The sequence below is a fragment of the Lepidochelys kempii genome, chromosome 11 (genome assembly GCF_965140265.1).
Source record: "Lepidochelys kempii isolate rLepKem1 chromosome 11, rLepKem1.hap2, whole genome shotgun sequence".
Classification (NCBI taxonomy): domain Eukaryota; kingdom Metazoa; phylum Chordata; order Testudines; family Cheloniidae; genus Lepidochelys; species Lepidochelys kempii.
In genome coordinates this window covers 64,678,432-64,695,151 of record NC_133266.1, presented here as the reverse complement: position 1 = coordinate 64,695,151, position 16,720 = coordinate 64,678,432, and the positions used below count along the sequence as shown (strand labels likewise).

Sequence of the window (16,720 nt, the reverse complement as noted above, 5' to 3'; positions counted from 1 at the left end):
GGTCCTGGAGGCACTTCAATCTGCTCCCCAAGGAGGGCTGTGGCTCCAAGCTACTAGCTAGCCTGGCATGTTTGAAACTAATTCCAAACCATTTTGTGCCAGGCCTCCAGTTGGAATCTGGGGGCTCAAATGAACTAAAAGAAAAAAAGAATTCAACTGAGTCGGAGACCTGCACTGAGTCTACCCCAAAGGCTCAGTGGGTACTGCAAGGCGCCCTCCGGTTCAATGGCACATCAAGCCATTAGGAGGCTCAGCATATGGTGCCTTCGGGATGTTGGCGACAACCTGCTCTACATCGCCATCTTTATGGACCCAGCTGAGCAATGTATTCAGCATCTGAATGAGACTGGCTGCAGTGCAACCCAGAGAAGTGATGACAGGTGGAAGGAGTGGCGGAGATTATATCAAGTGCCTAGATTGAAGGTGCACAGCTGCTTTTTGCTACTCAGGTTCTTCCCTTAGGGGCTATGTCCAGAATACGCATGTTGTAGCTGCAGTCAGGACTTTATCTAGTGAAAAGTGTTGTGTTGCAAACCCTCCCTGAGCCCTGTCTGGGGCAGAATGACTCAAGCACTCAGTTCTATGGCTAAAAACTGCCTTGTTTTCTTTCATTCCTTTAAAATACGCTTTTAGCGTATGGCTCGGCGAAGAGTGGGTTAACATTTGGAGGACATTTTCACAAAAACGATATCCTCCTTTTTTTTTTTTTTGCACATCAACATTTTGAATGAAAAATTTCATTGCAATTTCAAATTCTGAAACTTTTTGACCAGCTCTATTTCTTTCCTTGCTAAAATCTTCAAAGCTCACTAGTACCTTGGACTGTGGCTGCACACACACAAAAAGATTAGCTAATCAAGTAAGAACAAATAAGACGCAGAGTTTCAGCAACTTGACAAATTCCTATGTGGAGGTGGACAATACACCACCAATATTAGTGAGAGTGGATTGCCACTGAGTTAAGTATCTGCATGGGAATAGAGTCCCCTTCTTTGCCAGGATTAATGGATTTTATATTTTACGTTTTATAGGAAAAATATTGTCAAATGACAACGGAAGAGGAAGGATGGTCCAGTGGTTAAGGCATTAGCCTAGAACTTGGGCAACCTGGGTTCAATTTTCTGTACTGCTACTGACTTCCTGTGTGACTGTGGACAAGTCACATGGCCTCTCTGTGCCTCAACTCTCCATCTACAAAGATTACAGCACTTCCTGCCTCACAGAGGTGTTCTGTGGATAAAAACGGAGAGGTGCTCAGATACTCCAGGGGCCATCTGAGTACAGCAGAACCTCAGAGTTACGAGCATCTCGGGAATGGAGGTTGTTCATAACTTCGAACAAAACATTAGGGTTGTTCTTTCAAAGGTTTACAACTGAACATTGACTTAATACAGCTTTGAAACTGTACTATGCAGAAGAAAATGCTACTCTCCCTTTATTTGTTTTAGTAGTTGACGTTTAACACAATACTGTACTGTATTTGCTTTTTTTGTTTTGGTCTCTGCTGCTACCTGATTGCGTATTTCCAGTTCCAAATGAGGTGTTTGGGTGACTGGTCAGTTCGTAACTCTGGGGTTCGTAACTCTGGGGTTCAACTCTACCAATGATAGATGGAAGACTTAAATGTTTTCTGCACCTGGCTAAAAGGGAGGCAGCAGCTGTCTATGCTTGATTCCCGTCCTCCCCACCCTAAGGCAGGAAAACTTCTCATTAGTAACAGTGCCAGCCTGTTAAGACTGAGGTGTCTTGTATAATTTTAGCAGCCCTACTATAGGGAAACTGTGGAAGTGCTCTTGCTCTATTGGTAGCCAGTTCTGTTACTGTAAGAGGAGGGGGTCTTAGCTCTGATGGGGTGGCCATATGCTGATAGGAGCAATTACAATCTTCCTACCTTTATGGCTCTTGCCGTTTTAAATGGATAAAGCACTTTTATCAATTTCCCAGAATTGCCAACCCCAAGTGTTCAAAAATCATGAGTCAGGTCCCAAAAACAATCATGAGATTATTGTTAAAAAACTCTCATGATTTTAAAGTCAAATTCTGGGTTCCTTTTCCTTGCCTTCTATTTCTTGGGCCTTTAGGGTTTCACTTGCTTCATTTTTTTTTTTTTGAGCTTTTCCCTGAAATCATGTGGGTTATAAATGAACTTTTTAAAAATAAGGGGAAAGCTGAGATTCTCATGCAATCTCTTGATTCCAGCAGTTGGGTCTTTCAGAAAACCATCAAATATTGTGAGACACACAATGAAATCACAAGAGTTAGCAAAATTGACTTCCTGCCCTAAACTTCCGTGCAGTGTTCCTGTACACTGTTAAAAAGGTGCTGTGTCCCACCCTAGAGGTGGGTGCATGTCCTTTGCAAGAGATTATAATGATAATCCTAAATAGGACAAAAAGAAGAAACAACAAGATATATAGAAAAACCAAAATGGGAAAGAGGGGATTCATCAGATATTAATCAATTAAAAATATAAAACTATCTCAGCCTCCTGACGTTCACACTCCAGTGTGGTATTTGCTCATCGCTATATTTGACACACCTTCTTTAACGGTATTCTCTCCGTGGCTGTTTGAGTGGTCAGGCAAGTCAGCGACCAGGGTGTGATGAGAGTGAGAATGTCTAGCACTCAGGCTCTCCATCTCCGTAGCTGTGTCAGAACTCCCCCGTCTGGTGAACTTCCCTAGGATGAACACACCAAACAGACATTTAGTTTGCAAGTCTAAGGAACGCGTGAGGGCTAGAAGTTGAGATGTGAGAATGGGGGATGGGGTTCACTGAGATTAGCAGGAGTCCAGACCTCACTTGAATTGTGTGAAACAGAGCCCAAGTGGAAAATCCTTATTGAGGCTTTGTCTACACTACCACTTTTGTCGGTCAAGGATGTGAACCCCTCCCCCCCACCCAACTGACATAAGTTTCCCTGGCAAAAGTGCTGGTGTGGACAGCGCTATGTCAAGAGGAGAAGCTCTCCTTCTGACACAGCTAATGCCGCTCATTGGGAGTGGTTTAATTATGCCGGCAGGACAGCTCTCTCCTGCTGGCAAAGTGCGGCTACCCAGGAGACCTTACGGAGGCACAGCTGTGTCCATAGTGTAGACATAGCCTTAGTGTACATCTAGTTACTCAAGCAAAACTCCCATTAATGCCAGGAGTAAGACTGGGGGAGGGTCATTCTCCTGGGACTGACTGGAAATATGTTTTGCCCAACTCCTATTTACTTATTAGAAACAAACTGACCTAAACATGGTCATTCAAGGTCAGCAGTCAGTACAACAACGAACTTCACCTTAGAAGCTGGCAGAAAGACTCTGCCATTTCTACAACAGGTGTGGCAAACTGCAAGTCAGGGCAAAGGACATAACCAGCCATCAAAGGGAGGGCCTGTTTTCCCATGCCAGAGTGATGGAGAAATAAAGAGCCTCCGTTCCACTCTGCTATTCTTGGAACATTCTGGAGCAGAAAAATTAATCAGAATACAGGGTTGCGATATTAATCCTTTCCCATCAGTCACCTAGTATGGCAGTTTGCCATCCTCCTCTCTCAATGCTGCGCCGGTCCTCTCCGATCCCAGAAAAGCTGCCAAAGGAGAATGTGCTGCGAGTGGGTGACACATCCAAATGATCCTCGTGGAGCAGAAAGGGCACCCCCATCCTTCGCTGCCGTTTTTTCCCAGTGTGGTGGAAAGGAATAGAACCCTTGCGCTCACGTTCTCGATCCTCTTTGCGGCTCTTAAACTGCAGAAGGAAGAGGAGAGGGGTTAGAGCCAGGCAGAGGCTACACGGATTTCACTACAGTTAGAGGGGAAGGACACAAACAGATGAAGGACAAGCATGCAGAGCCCAATCCTAAATTTCCCCACTCTAGCCCTTTGTCTATGATGGGTATCTGCACTCCAGCACCACCCACATTTAAGGAGCGCACCAGTGCACCTCATGTTGGGAAAACAACCACACTTTGCTACGGGAAATGCTAAGGTGATGATTTACTTCCCTTGACATCTGTCTCAACCCATCCCTCCAGTTTTATAATTAAGACATTCTTTATTTCAAAGATTTTTCATTATTACTGTTGTTGGACCTATATTTCTTTTCTTTTCCCATTTCTCTCCTTCCTTTTTTGTGCATTGCATTCCCTTGTTTGATTAATCTGTTTAATTTTTTATATTATGAATCTTAATTTGTTTGTATAACCTTCAACTCCCAGGCAAGGACCTTCCGGGGAGAGTGCTTTACAGATTTAGACTCAGATCTCAGGTGTAAAACCAGCATAGATCTATTGAAACTGATGGAGGTCCTCTGATTAATGTAATTTGAGGATCTGGCTGCAAACCACCGCCACTTAGGGAAAACTCCCATTGATTTCAATAAGAGCTTGATATGAATACAGATTTCATCACTGGGCTCATAGAGTAAATATGAATACATACATGTATATATCATACACGGACACATAACATGTCCATCGAAAAAAACAAATGTTTGCCTCATGTTCAACCTAAATATAGACTCAATGTAAACTTTTAACAGTTGTATACATGGTATGTGTTTTGGCACTGGATTGTAGATAAACCAAAAACATATTACTGTGCTACTCACCTTCTTAAAGATGTTCATTCCCATGTCTGTGGAGAGATCTGGCACAGCTAGCCTGCGCAGGTTGGTGAGTGACACCTTAGCAAAGGCCTCAGTGCTTAGTGATTTTTCCTCCTCATTGCACTTCATTGTGAGATCCTTCACTCCCCAAAAGAAGAAAAACATGCACAAGTAGAAATAGCAAGTAAGCAACTAAATCAGGGGTGGCGAACCTAAGCCTGAGAAGGAGCCAGAATTTACCAATGTACATTGCTAAAGAGCCACAGTAGTACGTCAGCAGCCCCCCCATCAGTCCCCCCCCACACCTCCCAGCGCCTCCTGCCCACCAGCAGCTCTGCAGATCAGGCCCTCCCCACACCTCCCAATCAGCTGTTTTGTGCCCTGCAGGAGGCTCCAGGGGGGAGGGGGAGGAGTGAGGGCATGGAGGGCTCAAGGGAGGGGGCGGGAAGGGGTGGAGTGGGGGCAGGGCCTGTGGAAGAGCCAGGGGTTGAGCAGTGAGCACCCCCCGGCACGTTGGAAAGTTGGCGTCTGTAGCTCCAGCCCCGGAGTCGGTGCCTAGACAAGGAGCCGCGTGTTAACTTCTGAAGAGCCGCATGTGGCTCCGGAGCCCCAGGTTGGCCACCGCTGAACTAAATCATCTACTTCAATCCCATCCAAGGACAGCTCCAAAGGAGAAGAACCTTAATTCCATCAGACAAAACTCCACTCTCACATTTTAGGGTTAAATATATTTAGAGATTCAGAGATGAATGATTAGTTCTAATAGTTTATCATTTAAAATGACAACATTTTGCCACTACAAAAACCATCAATGGCAGGAAGCAGTGCATTGGACTGGGAGTCAGGAGACATGCAGTCTACTCCCAGCAAGAACACTAGCATAGTGTATGAGCTTGGACAGGTTGTTTCACCAGTTTCACCAGCAGCTATGGATAATTATAATTATCTTCCCTTATAAAGTGCTTTGAAATCTAGGACTAAAAAGTGATGTGTAAGAGACAAGTGTTAGTTTCATGAAATATACCAATAATATCCAAAATACATTAATACAAGGGTTCTCAACTGGGGGATGGAACACCTCAGGGGGTCGTAAGGTTATTATATGGGGGGTCGCAAGCTGTCAGCCTCCACCCCAAACCCCGCTTTGCATCCAACATTTATAATGGTGTTAAATATATTAAAAAGTGTTTTTAATTTATAAGGGGGGGGTCGCACTCAGAGGCTTGCTATGTGAAAGGGGTCACCAGTACAAAAGTTTGGGAATCACTGCATTAATGTTTCTGAGTTAGCGTGTGGATTGTGATGAACAGCATTGTCATCACCCTCTCCATCTAAATAATGTTAAGAATTACTTGGTTTGTACAAATACATACATTTTTATCATTTTATTAAATGTTTTTTAGAGGCTCAGGCTTCATTAAATGAATAAAAAACAAAGCTGATGTTTGCAGTGAGCATCCTTAATTCCAGCAATGGTGCTCTGGGATATCTTTACTTGTGTATCTTTACTTACTGCAACCTCCTTAATTTTTTTAAACGCCTCAGGCCTCAAAACATCCTAGGAATCCACTTATCTCTAGGTATCCAAACCCCTTGGTGGACTGGAAACTCAGCAGGTTTCTCTCTTGAGCCTGAGTTGCTATAGCTATATGATGGTAAAGAAGGAGGTGCAGGAGGTGGCATCCTTCAAGAGAAACATAAAGCCTGGTCCTGTCCACTTGTGGTAATCAAAGATTGTTTGGCACGTGTCACAGGAGCAGGGCTGTTCGCTCCTGTGACATGATCAAATCCCATGCAGGTAATTCCATTCTGCCTGCCTAAATATCACCATATTGTTTCAGCTGGAGAGGTTACTCTCTTCATTCTGACACCAGAACTAGTGTGTAATGCTGCTGTATGATGTTAAAAGAAATCCTGCCTGTCATTCCAGAGGTGGCTGCATCTCAGTCAGGAGTGAAGTGATTTCTGTACAGTAACAGGTTCAAGTCCTGGCTACTTTAGGCCCAGTCCTAGAAACACATAAGCATGTGTGTAACTTTACTCATGTGATTGATCCCACTGAAGTCAGTGGAACTACTCACATTAGTAGAGTCAAGTGTGTGTTTAAGTGTCTGCAGGACTGGGCCCTTGAGACCCTTTCCTCTTCATACTGTTTTCCAACTTTAAAGATCCCTGTAACCCCTACAGTTTTATGCCCAGAATAGGGCATTCTCACTTGCCAGCCTTCCACTGAGTAACTCACTCCCCACACCTCCATGTGATAAAAACCAGAACACTCTGCAGCGCTCATGTACCGCTACAGGTTCGAGGGAGTCATCTAAGGAGATAGATCTTTTTCAGGGAGAGAGTTATTTCAGTACAACGGACATTTGGCCAAATTGGACACATGAAGTTTTGCATGTGCTCTTAAAACCATCTGCAAATTTGACTGCAGATTACAAGTGGCACATGACAGAGTAAATCCAATAAAAAGGTAATCAGGGCTTGGTTCTGGTGCTGGGCACTCTCAACTCCTATTAACATCAGCGGCAGCTGAGGGCAATCAGCAGTTCCTAGGATCAGGCTCTTGGATTGCAAAGTGCTTTGGGATCCTTGTGAATGGAAGGCACTACACAAATTTAACTCAGGGTTATCATCACTGTGCATTACTGATAATCACTGTATTATTTGTATTGGGGTAGTGAAAAGGACCCAAACAAAAATCAGGTCCCTACTGTGCTTGGCACTGTACAAACACACAGGAAGTCACCCTGTGCAGAAGAGCTCACAGTCAGCTATTCAAACAAACCACTGTATATGAATTGAGTCACACAGTCAGCTTTACTATACACTATGCGATACGGCCTATTTTGAGAAATTAGTCTAATGTTCTAGTTGAAGACTGGTTAAAAATGTGGCTACCATCATAGCCGATCATGCAACTTCTCTAGTACACATAAGGTGTGGCTAATAAGAAAACCCACAAAATTGTTTAAAGGCTGTTCCTATATCTCTTTTCTCCTATTGCCCTGTATTGGCCTGGCTGTTTAGCTATGAATTCATTTGTATTTCTATCAGCTTCTGAGTATTACACTTGAAACTCTTGGGTTTAAATTACCATTACATCTAGTCATCACAGCTTTGCTGTTTTTAGGTTTAAGTTTTTGCTCTTAGCTCCTGAAGAGTTATTGCAAAGCTGTACAGTTTTGAAAGCCCTCAAGGTTTTTATTTCCTAATTCCATCCCTATGCTGGATTCACTGCATATAGGTGCACTGCAGATTTTTCCTGACACTGAAATACATGTTGACTAGAGTCATGGAGAAGGTATTTGTTTTATTCATACGCCTTCATTCACTTGCCATTCTGCTTTGCAACAAGGAACAGGATATGTCATTGATGGCATGCTGCATGAAATATTAAAATATATCCTTCATTCTATGATTCTATTATTCCCCTACAGCCTGAACTGAGATTCTCTTTCTCTAGATATATAACAGTACAACCATTTGATCAGAACTAGTTTGCTGTGATATGCACAGAATTATATTTTAATGGTATTTCACATATAAATAGTCTGCATGACAGACATGCTAAGGCTTAGGAAGGTAGAAGAGGTTACGTGACAACCCCACAGCTTTTCTATCCACTCTGTACTCCATCACTAAACCTACTTACTTGCCTGTTCCTGAGCTGATTTCTGTGCAGTTCTTTCTTTCGCCATGTCTAACATCAGTTAATGAAGACAAAAGGACCAGATGATAGAGAAGATGACCAACGTACCATAAAACCCAGTGCTGTCACTTTAAAAGTGTGGGTCTCTCCTATATTGCAACATGAAGCCCTAATGAGAGGAGGCCATGGACTCAGAACCAATTTAGGGCTCACATTTTGAATTTGTACCATCTGAGCATGGACGCCCGATATTTTATTCTGAAAGCTTGATTTTCTATTGGAAAAGAATAACTTGGGTTAAGTAAAAACAGAGGAAGAATGCAACTTGATGCGGCTCCTGCCAGAAATGTAAGAAATATGCTGCAAGCCTACTTTTTCAGCTTAGCACCATAACTCACTCACTAGTTAACAATTTCTCAGCCTGCAGAGCCTTCCTGAGAGAGAAAGAAATGCCAAGCAGGCAGAAAAACAGAGAAGAACATGACTTCTTCATTTCTGTGCCTCAGAAGCCTAAACCCATCACAACTGCCTCAATCACTGACATACTCGTGCATAATATGTTTACTTGTGGAATATTAATCAGCCACTAGATGTCGCTGTGTGCTGTATAGCAGTGGTTTTCAGCCTCCAGTCAGCGGGGGTCCGCAGACTATGTCTATGATTTTCAAAGGGTCTCCACCTCCATTTGAAATGTCTTAGGCGTCCGCAAATGAAAAAAGGTTGAAAATCACGGCTGTATAGAGCTCCAGACAGGGAGTGGTCTCTGGTGAATAAGGGAGACAAAGCTGAAACTCCAGCTGTGTGGAAGTTGCAGCTGCTCTGTTTATTAAACACCTTCATTTTAAGAGGGACTCTGATTCCATGTAGCATGACAGAATGTATGAAACTCTGATGAGAAATTTCAGAGTAGCAGCCGTTTTAGTCTGTATGTGCAAAAAGAAAAGGAGCACTTGTGGCACCGAACAAATTTATTTGAGTGAGCTGTAGCTCATGAAAGCTTATGCTCAGATAAATTTGTTGGTCTCTAAGGTGCCACAAGTACTCCTTTTCTTTCTGATGAGAAAGTCACCTTTAGCAATCTAGTCTAGCCTTGAAAAAAACTGCTGTTCTGGATGGAACCCTCACATCAATGACCAAAAGACCATCCCCCACCCCCAAAAAACCAACCAGCAAAGTAAAATACATTTACATTTAACTGTGAATAACCAAATGGATTTCACAAAGATGTTAGTAAAGAACAACAGAGTAAAGGGCTCTCCTGTAGGAGAAAAAGTACTTAAAAACCAGGTAGGACTTGAGAATGTGAAGCTGGGAGAGGCAGATCTGCTACATTGCCAGGGGATCTCCTGTCATGTACAGAAACACTGATTCCAGAACTCCGGTGTGATGTCTAGCTGATGCAAATAACACATCCATCCACACTGCTGCTGTGCTGAGAACCTTTGAACAACAACTTTATTATTGCACTAGCATTCGGGAAATTACACGCACAACAGCAAGTGTACTTTGCTGTGCTCCAACCCCACGGTGTGCAGTTTGCTGCCACGTTTTAAAGAAGGTGGTCTTGTGTCTTGAGTCTTGTTTTTCATTTCAAGGAGAATACTGTATCGAGACTGTGATACCTATTCTTTTTGTTTCTCTTAGAATAGCAATATGGCATATAGTTAAATCAGACCTGAATGCTGAATTCCAGTGCAATAAGACTGTCTATGCAATCCACATATGGACATTTCCGATGCTACAAGTGACTTCACCACAGTTCATGATATAATTAAAACCACAGTGCTGAATCATGACTAATCCTGCCATCACTGTAAAGAGTTACTAAGATTACTTTTAAATGAGGGTCTCTGACCTGAGTTTTGTGGGTGTTCACCAGAGAAGGTGCTGCTGCTACCATGGAACTGCTACGGGGCCTGGGCAGGTGCATGGTCTCCGGCTCAGGGGGCTTCTCCGGCTTCTCCTCCAGCATATGTCTCAGTCTTTGTAGATAATACATCAGAGACCACTGTGTACCCTCCTCAGACCAGTGTGCCTGCAGCAGGCAGCGCAGTACTGCCACATCAAAATAGGTGGCATAGCGAGACTTTTGGCAAGGCGGAATCACTAATGATACCCTGTTCCAAATAATAAAAGGAGAAGCATTAGAAATCAGCTAGAGCTAATACTTTCCCTCAAGGTGCAGAGCTCTGCCAAAAGGTTCCTTCCAGAAAGAAACTTATGGCAGGTCTATGCTGCGATAAAACACCCCATGGAACAGAGTCTCAGAGCCCAGGTCAGCTGACTTGGGCTCACAAGACTAAAAATTGCAGTGCAGATGTTCAGGCTCAGGCTTGAGCCTCCTCCACTTGCCAGGTTTCAGGGCCCAGGCTCCAGCCCAAGCCCAAATGTCAACACTTCACTTGAATTTTATAGCCCCACAGCCCAAGCCCTGGAAGCCTGAGTCTGCTAACCCCCCTGCCCCGCCAAGCTGTGGCCCTTTTATTGCTGTGTAGACATACCGTTAGGGTTGCTTTTCATCATTCACTCTAGGGCACCACTTAATTGGTCTTCTTCTTGTAGGTGGAAACTATTCCTGTGTTACCCTCCAGTTTGGGGAACAGAAGTCACCCCAGAGACCAACACTAATGATGCTCCATTTACCGGCCACTAAGAAATGGTTATAGACTGAGAAAGAGAGAAGTTGTCCCTCTCCACAGAGACTCAAGTGCACTAACAACTGACAGGCTTAAAATCCACCTGGTCATTAAAGAGAGAGTCTTAAGGCCTCTTCCACTCTCCTCACATCTGCAGAACTTTCAGCTACTTTCCAGCTATCAGGATGCTTAAGTAATTGATTCTGTTTGGGCTGACAGAAAGGTTTGAATCTGGGGATAAGGCACTGGTTCAGGAAAGCATCCTTGCTGAAGAAAGCACTTAAGCATGTGCTTAACTTTAAATCCCCAGTGAGACTCAAGCACATGTTTAGTTAAGCATGTGCTTAGATGTCTTCTTGAACAGAGATGCATTCCTAAATCAGGGCCTAAAAGCACAACAGGCCTCTACCACTTGCAATCAATGACTAAATCCTCGAGCAGGAATCAGGAGCAGACTCAAACCCCTGCTGGTCAGGCTCTAATGGGAGGACATGTAACATGTGAAGGAGCAGGTTACACAGTCAGGTGTTACTAAAAGAAATGGCAGCATTCTGGGAACGCCCGGTAAAATAATCACTTAAACTAATTGAAACGGATCTGGTGGCTCTCATGTGAGTAAGTGCTACTGCTATATAAGATGACCTCCCTTTTTGCCCCTGGATAGTAGAAAATATGACATATGTCACCTTTCCCTACAAGTTTCCTGGCTGCTTTTGGTGGTGTCATTCCTGAATGTTCTTTTGATATGGTTTTTAGTGTGAAACATCCCTGGTATTTTTGTTTCCAGACTTGAATGTACTGGACAGAGAGAAAAGAATGAACTATGGGGTCTCAAAGGGTGAGCCCTGGTTCTTCCACTGAGTTGCTGCTATACATGAATTCTCACTCACACACATGCAAGGTTCTTTTTTCAATAAAACCATCAGAAAGTATTAAATTATATTTTTGTTGTTAATCTTCTCAAGCAAAAGCGTAAGCCCCAAATTCCCTCTCACTGAGAATCTACAAACTAGGTGTGGTCCCAAAGAAATGTTTGCCCGTGATGCCATAATATTTGCTGGCAAAATTCTATGTTATTGAGAATAATCAGGTCCATGTTAAGGAATGGGCACTCCAGGCCTGTGCTTAATGCCCCAGCACCTGGGGGAGGCATTCATATCAGAATTTCAGCTTTCATCAGAAACATTCTAGCCCTCATAGCTGCAAAGAAAAGCTTGGAAATCTGATTTCAGTGTAACTGATACAGTGGTGTCTGCCCAAGTCTGCAGACAGCATGAAACAACAGCTCTGAGAGGGGTGAACTGTCCCATTCACCCCTGTGGGGAGTTAACTCCAAGGCCCATTGGCATGTGGGGCCTTGACCAACACTATCCCAGCAGAGCACTCACAAGGGAAGAAAAGCACAGAAAACCCAGCCCCTCACTTATACAAACACCCAGCAGTTGGGTTAAGTACTGGGGGACCCCCTTGCTGCTAACCCTGCCTTCTTGGCGGGAAGGGGGATCCTCTGCCATCATCACTCCAAGTAGCAGATGGAGCCATAATGCCAGGCTAGGGCAGGGTCAAGAGGTGGGGGGCCAGTGCTGTGGTGACCTTGAGCCCCACATTGCCTTAATGGGACCCAGGTGAACATGACTGATCTCCCTCTGTGTATGGAGATTGAACAGATCTGTGGTTTGATGTGCTATTTCATAACCTGGAAGATTTCTGGATGCAGTTCTAGAAGCACAATTGTGTGAACTGAGTACCTGTTGCATTTTAAAACTTTCCATAAGACACAAAAGAATCAATAACTGCCTCATGAATGATGTTCTCGTGCATTTGGGACAAATCACAACAGCCAACAATTTTTACCATTAATATTGACAGGTCTACGGAGCCACATGAGGAGGCAGGCTTTCAAAGACAGGCACCCAGGCAGGATGTCCATATCTGCATTCGGACACCCAGCACGGTACTGAGCAGCCCAATCCAGGAAAACATTTAAGAATGAGTAGTTCCATTGACTTCAGTGGGACTGTGCTATTGCTTAAAGTTACATACATGCTTCAGTGCTTTGCTAGATTACAGCTTAACTGGATACAAGACACTTGACAGAGTTAGGTTGCTGGTGTGCTGGGACCACTGCCTATCGGGCTGACCAATATTGTCTCATTGTTTCTTTGTACTGCCTATGCAGTCTGTCTGTATCCATCTGTTGTCTCTTGTCTTATAGTCAAGTTTGTCTCAATGAACAGTTAGTTCACTTCAAGCTGGGGTGTGAATCTACCCCACAGTAGCCTGCTGCAGACAAGCTGCCCACTGGGACTCTGCTGACACACATTAACAGTTTGTTAATGTATTTTGATCTAGTCCAGGACTAGAACGGTTAATGTGCATCAGCAGGGTCCACATGGATGGTCAGTCTGCGGCAGGCTACTGCGGGACAGATCAAAGCCCACCTTGCAGCGAACTAAATAGTCATGTAGACAAGCCCTTAGATTGTAAGCTGTTTGGGTGCAAGCACTGTCTTTTTGTTCTGTTTGTACAGCACCTAGCATATCGGGGTCCTACACCATGACTGGGGCGCCAAGGCTCTATGATAATACAAATAATAATAAAAATATAAGCCAATTTGAGCATTCAAATGTAGGTTTTTGGATATTCAGTTAAGTAGGGTTCAGCAAAAGGTTTGCAATGCTGACCCCACCTGCAAGCAGGGTAGGTTGGCAGTTTCTTCCTGGGACACATTTGAAGATGGGGTGGCTGGGAAGGATTCATCTCCAAGAAATGTGTTCATTCAGAACTCAAAATGTTCAAGCAAATCTGCAGGAGATGGTTTGCTGCCAGCCTCTGTCAATGGAGGACACCATAGACTTCCTCTAGGTCTTTTTTAAAGGCACTCACTTTTGAAAACTAGACCTTAGGTATTGGCATATATTGCTTTATTCAGTCTACAGTTCAAATGTTTCCATTAATACTGCAGTCAAGATAAATTGTGATTACAAGTGGGGTGATTTAAAAAAGACTTTAAATAAGAGAAAAAGAAAACAGTGATAATTTAAAAACACCTTTCCCACCAGACTGACATCAGGGCTCCCATCATACACCCTTCTCAAAACATTACAAAGAGAGAAATGAGTGAAATGCACATGAGGAGAAAACAAAAGGGCCAAGACTGGATCAGAAAGACAGCCTGTACAAAGGGTTGCTGCACCACTCCAGCAGCATTCCAGAAAAAGAATTATCCCCAAAGAAAAATAAAATCTGCCCGCCAATATCTCCCAGACCAGTTCAGCTGAACTGACCAGCAAGCACAGAGGATGAAGCCAGAACTCTGCCTATTCCCACCCCCTTGTAGAAAGGAATAAGGTGATGCATCTTTCTCTGCTCACTCCTCTGCGATCAGACCCAAGGTCTGGGGGAGCCCCTATTGGAGCGTAAGGGAGATATGTATTCCCTCATGCTCCCTTACGTGGGCATGAACTCCAATTCACAATCTAGCTCAAAAGAAGGACTGTTCTTCTGAAATAGTTACCATTCAAGCCCTGCTTGCAAAGTCTATTTCCAAGGCAGAGACTGACAGCCAGCTGCAGAATAAATGGCTGGGGTTTTACTACTGCAATGGTTCCAGTGAAATGAAGAACTTCACTGAATGGAGCGGGGATATTTATCCAAGATCAGAGGAGCAAACTGGAGGTTTGCTGAATGAGGTTCCAAGAAAACATAATTTAAAATCTTGTGCTTTGCTTTGAATTAAACCCTGTGGACATTTCATCAGGTACTTGACGGATAATTGCGGGGTGAGTGGGTGGCATATTTTGTCCAGCTGTGGGCCCAAGGACAAAGGAATACTGGGCCGTTGATAACAGGAGTAAATAACATTTGTTTCTGAATTGCCTGTTGCTTGGCAACCAAAACTCCCTGTTCAGTTTTAATTGATCAATGAGCTCTCCAAATGAGGAGACATTAGTGACGCTCTCTACAAAGCCTGTTGGAAGCTTCATCTCCATAGCAACCACCAGACTGAGCTGGATAAACTGATCATCTGATTCAGTCTTCTAAAAGGTTGCCTGCTCCCTTACTTTTTATGGGCATGTGTATGCACGCTGAACGATGGCGTACATGAGGAACAGTTTACATTTAGTAAGACAATACTCAGAAGTAACAGATGACTTAGTTTTACCAGGTAATGTTAATAAAATGAAATAAAAACTCAGAATTTATATGACACAAAACCCACTGAAGTCAACAGAAAGACTGCCAACTAGATCAGGTCCGTAAAGAAAGGTTTTACCCACTGAAGCAGGTGACAAGATAGATCAATAATACGTATTTTGAGAAAATAGTTGGGAGGCGTTTTCGGATTCAGAGAAATTTTGAAACAGAGATAAAGTGTTACTATAATGAAGCAAATTCTGAAACTCTTGAGTGTTTTTGTTTGAAATTTTCTGGTGCAACTGAACATGAGGGCCAACATTTTTAAAAATAGGAGCCTAAGAAAAATATGTTCAGATTTTCAAAAGTGCTGAGTATTCACAAACCCTAATGGGAGCTGACCAGTGCTCAGTCCTTCTGAAAATCTGCCTGTACCTTTATCTTCCCCAAATACGAATTAAGGAGGTTAAATTTAGGCTCCTGCATTTTAAAATCTTTGCCTAAGCCCTACAAGGATGGCTGAGAAGAGATTTGAGAAGCTGTTCTTTTGCCTGCCTGCCAGCCAGCCTGCAGTAAGTGAACTGAACAGCTGTATGTGAAGAAGGGGAAATGGAGGTAGCGGCCAAGCAGCACTAAAAGGGAGGAGAGGTACAGAAATGCTCTGCCACACAGGGAAAGAGAATTGCCCAGAGGGCAGCAAAGACAGATCAAGCCCCAGAGGACATGCCCAGCCAAGGAACAATGAGCCTAAAGTTTGGGGTTTTTTTTAAATCATCAAACTCCAAAATATAAAAGGTCCTTGTCCTCTGCTCTGTCCTCATTGCTCTATAGTTGCTATCCTAACAGGCCAGCTGGGCAGTCCTGTAAATGAGATGGAATGAAGTCAGTGTGACTGCCACCATCTCAGATGACACACCGGCAACCAAACTGAGGACTTCCAGAGCTAAAAGCATGAGCTGTTAGAGTTTGAGCTGAAGAGACAAGGCTCTTTAGTTGGCACTGTAAGACTTATATCCTTTGGGGATTGGGCAGAGGGGACCTGTAACACACACTCCCCAGAAAGTTATACCAACATAGCTTTTCGTAGGACTCTGTACCTGGAAAGTGGAGGTCCTCTGTCTTGGGATGTTTGGGACGACACACTTCCATCAAAGGAGTTTCCCCGATGACAGCCTGAAACAGTGGCCCTGGGAGGCACAGCATCTGGCTGGGCTGTTTCACACACCACCTGAAGTCCCTTAGGATATTTTCAATATAGAGAAATAAGTTTAAAAATAGATTTGGATCTTCCACATTAGCCCTCTTACTATGTATTTATATATTAGTATTATTTATACTAAGATAGCATAGAGGGGACTCGATCAAGATTGGGGCTCCAATGTCCTAGACACTGTGCAAACACATGGTTTTCATTCCAGACAGTGTATAAGCTAAGGCCCTAATCCTATAAACTATTTCACCTGGGCAGACCCTTAAACCTACATGGAGTTCCACTGATATCAATGGAAAGTTATTTGTTGCTTTCAAGGTCAGGGCCTAATGCAAGATAAGACATCACGAGTGATGATATGTTGTTATTAATTATAACAGAGGATAACAGTAATTTGAACATGCAGTAATTTAGGCTGGATAGTGCACACCTTGATGGCTCCAAATCATCGAAAAACGTGTTTTTATTTAAATGAAAATGGAGGGCACTGGCC

The 16,720-nt window shown here is 43.5% G+C and overlaps 1 protein-coding gene across 14 annotated transcripts in view; it reads right to left on the bottom strand.

The window, feature by feature from the left end:
* The window catches only part of UNC80 (unc-80 homolog, NALCN channel complex subunit), a 188,906-nt gene that overhangs the window by 142,129 nt on the left and 30,057 nt on the right, over positions 1–16,720 (bottom strand). For all 14 annotated transcript variants that reach the window (XR_012154378.1, XR_012154377.1, XM_073306691.1 and 11 more), the window contains exons 7-11: positions 16,115–16,254; positions 10,100–10,361; positions 4,596–4,730; positions 3,512–3,734; positions 2,540–2,680 (exon numbers count right to left, since the gene is read on the bottom strand). Coding sequence is in view for 12 of the 14 variants with exons in the window: in XM_073306691.1 (XP_073162792.1) it covers positions 2,540–2,680; positions 3,512–3,734; positions 4,596–4,730; positions 10,100–10,361; positions 16,115–16,254 (901 nt within the window). In the remaining 2 variants the exon portion in view is untranslated. The remainder of the gene's footprint in view (positions 1–2,539; positions 2,681–3,511; positions 3,735–4,595; positions 4,731–10,099; positions 10,362–16,114; positions 16,255–16,720) is intronic.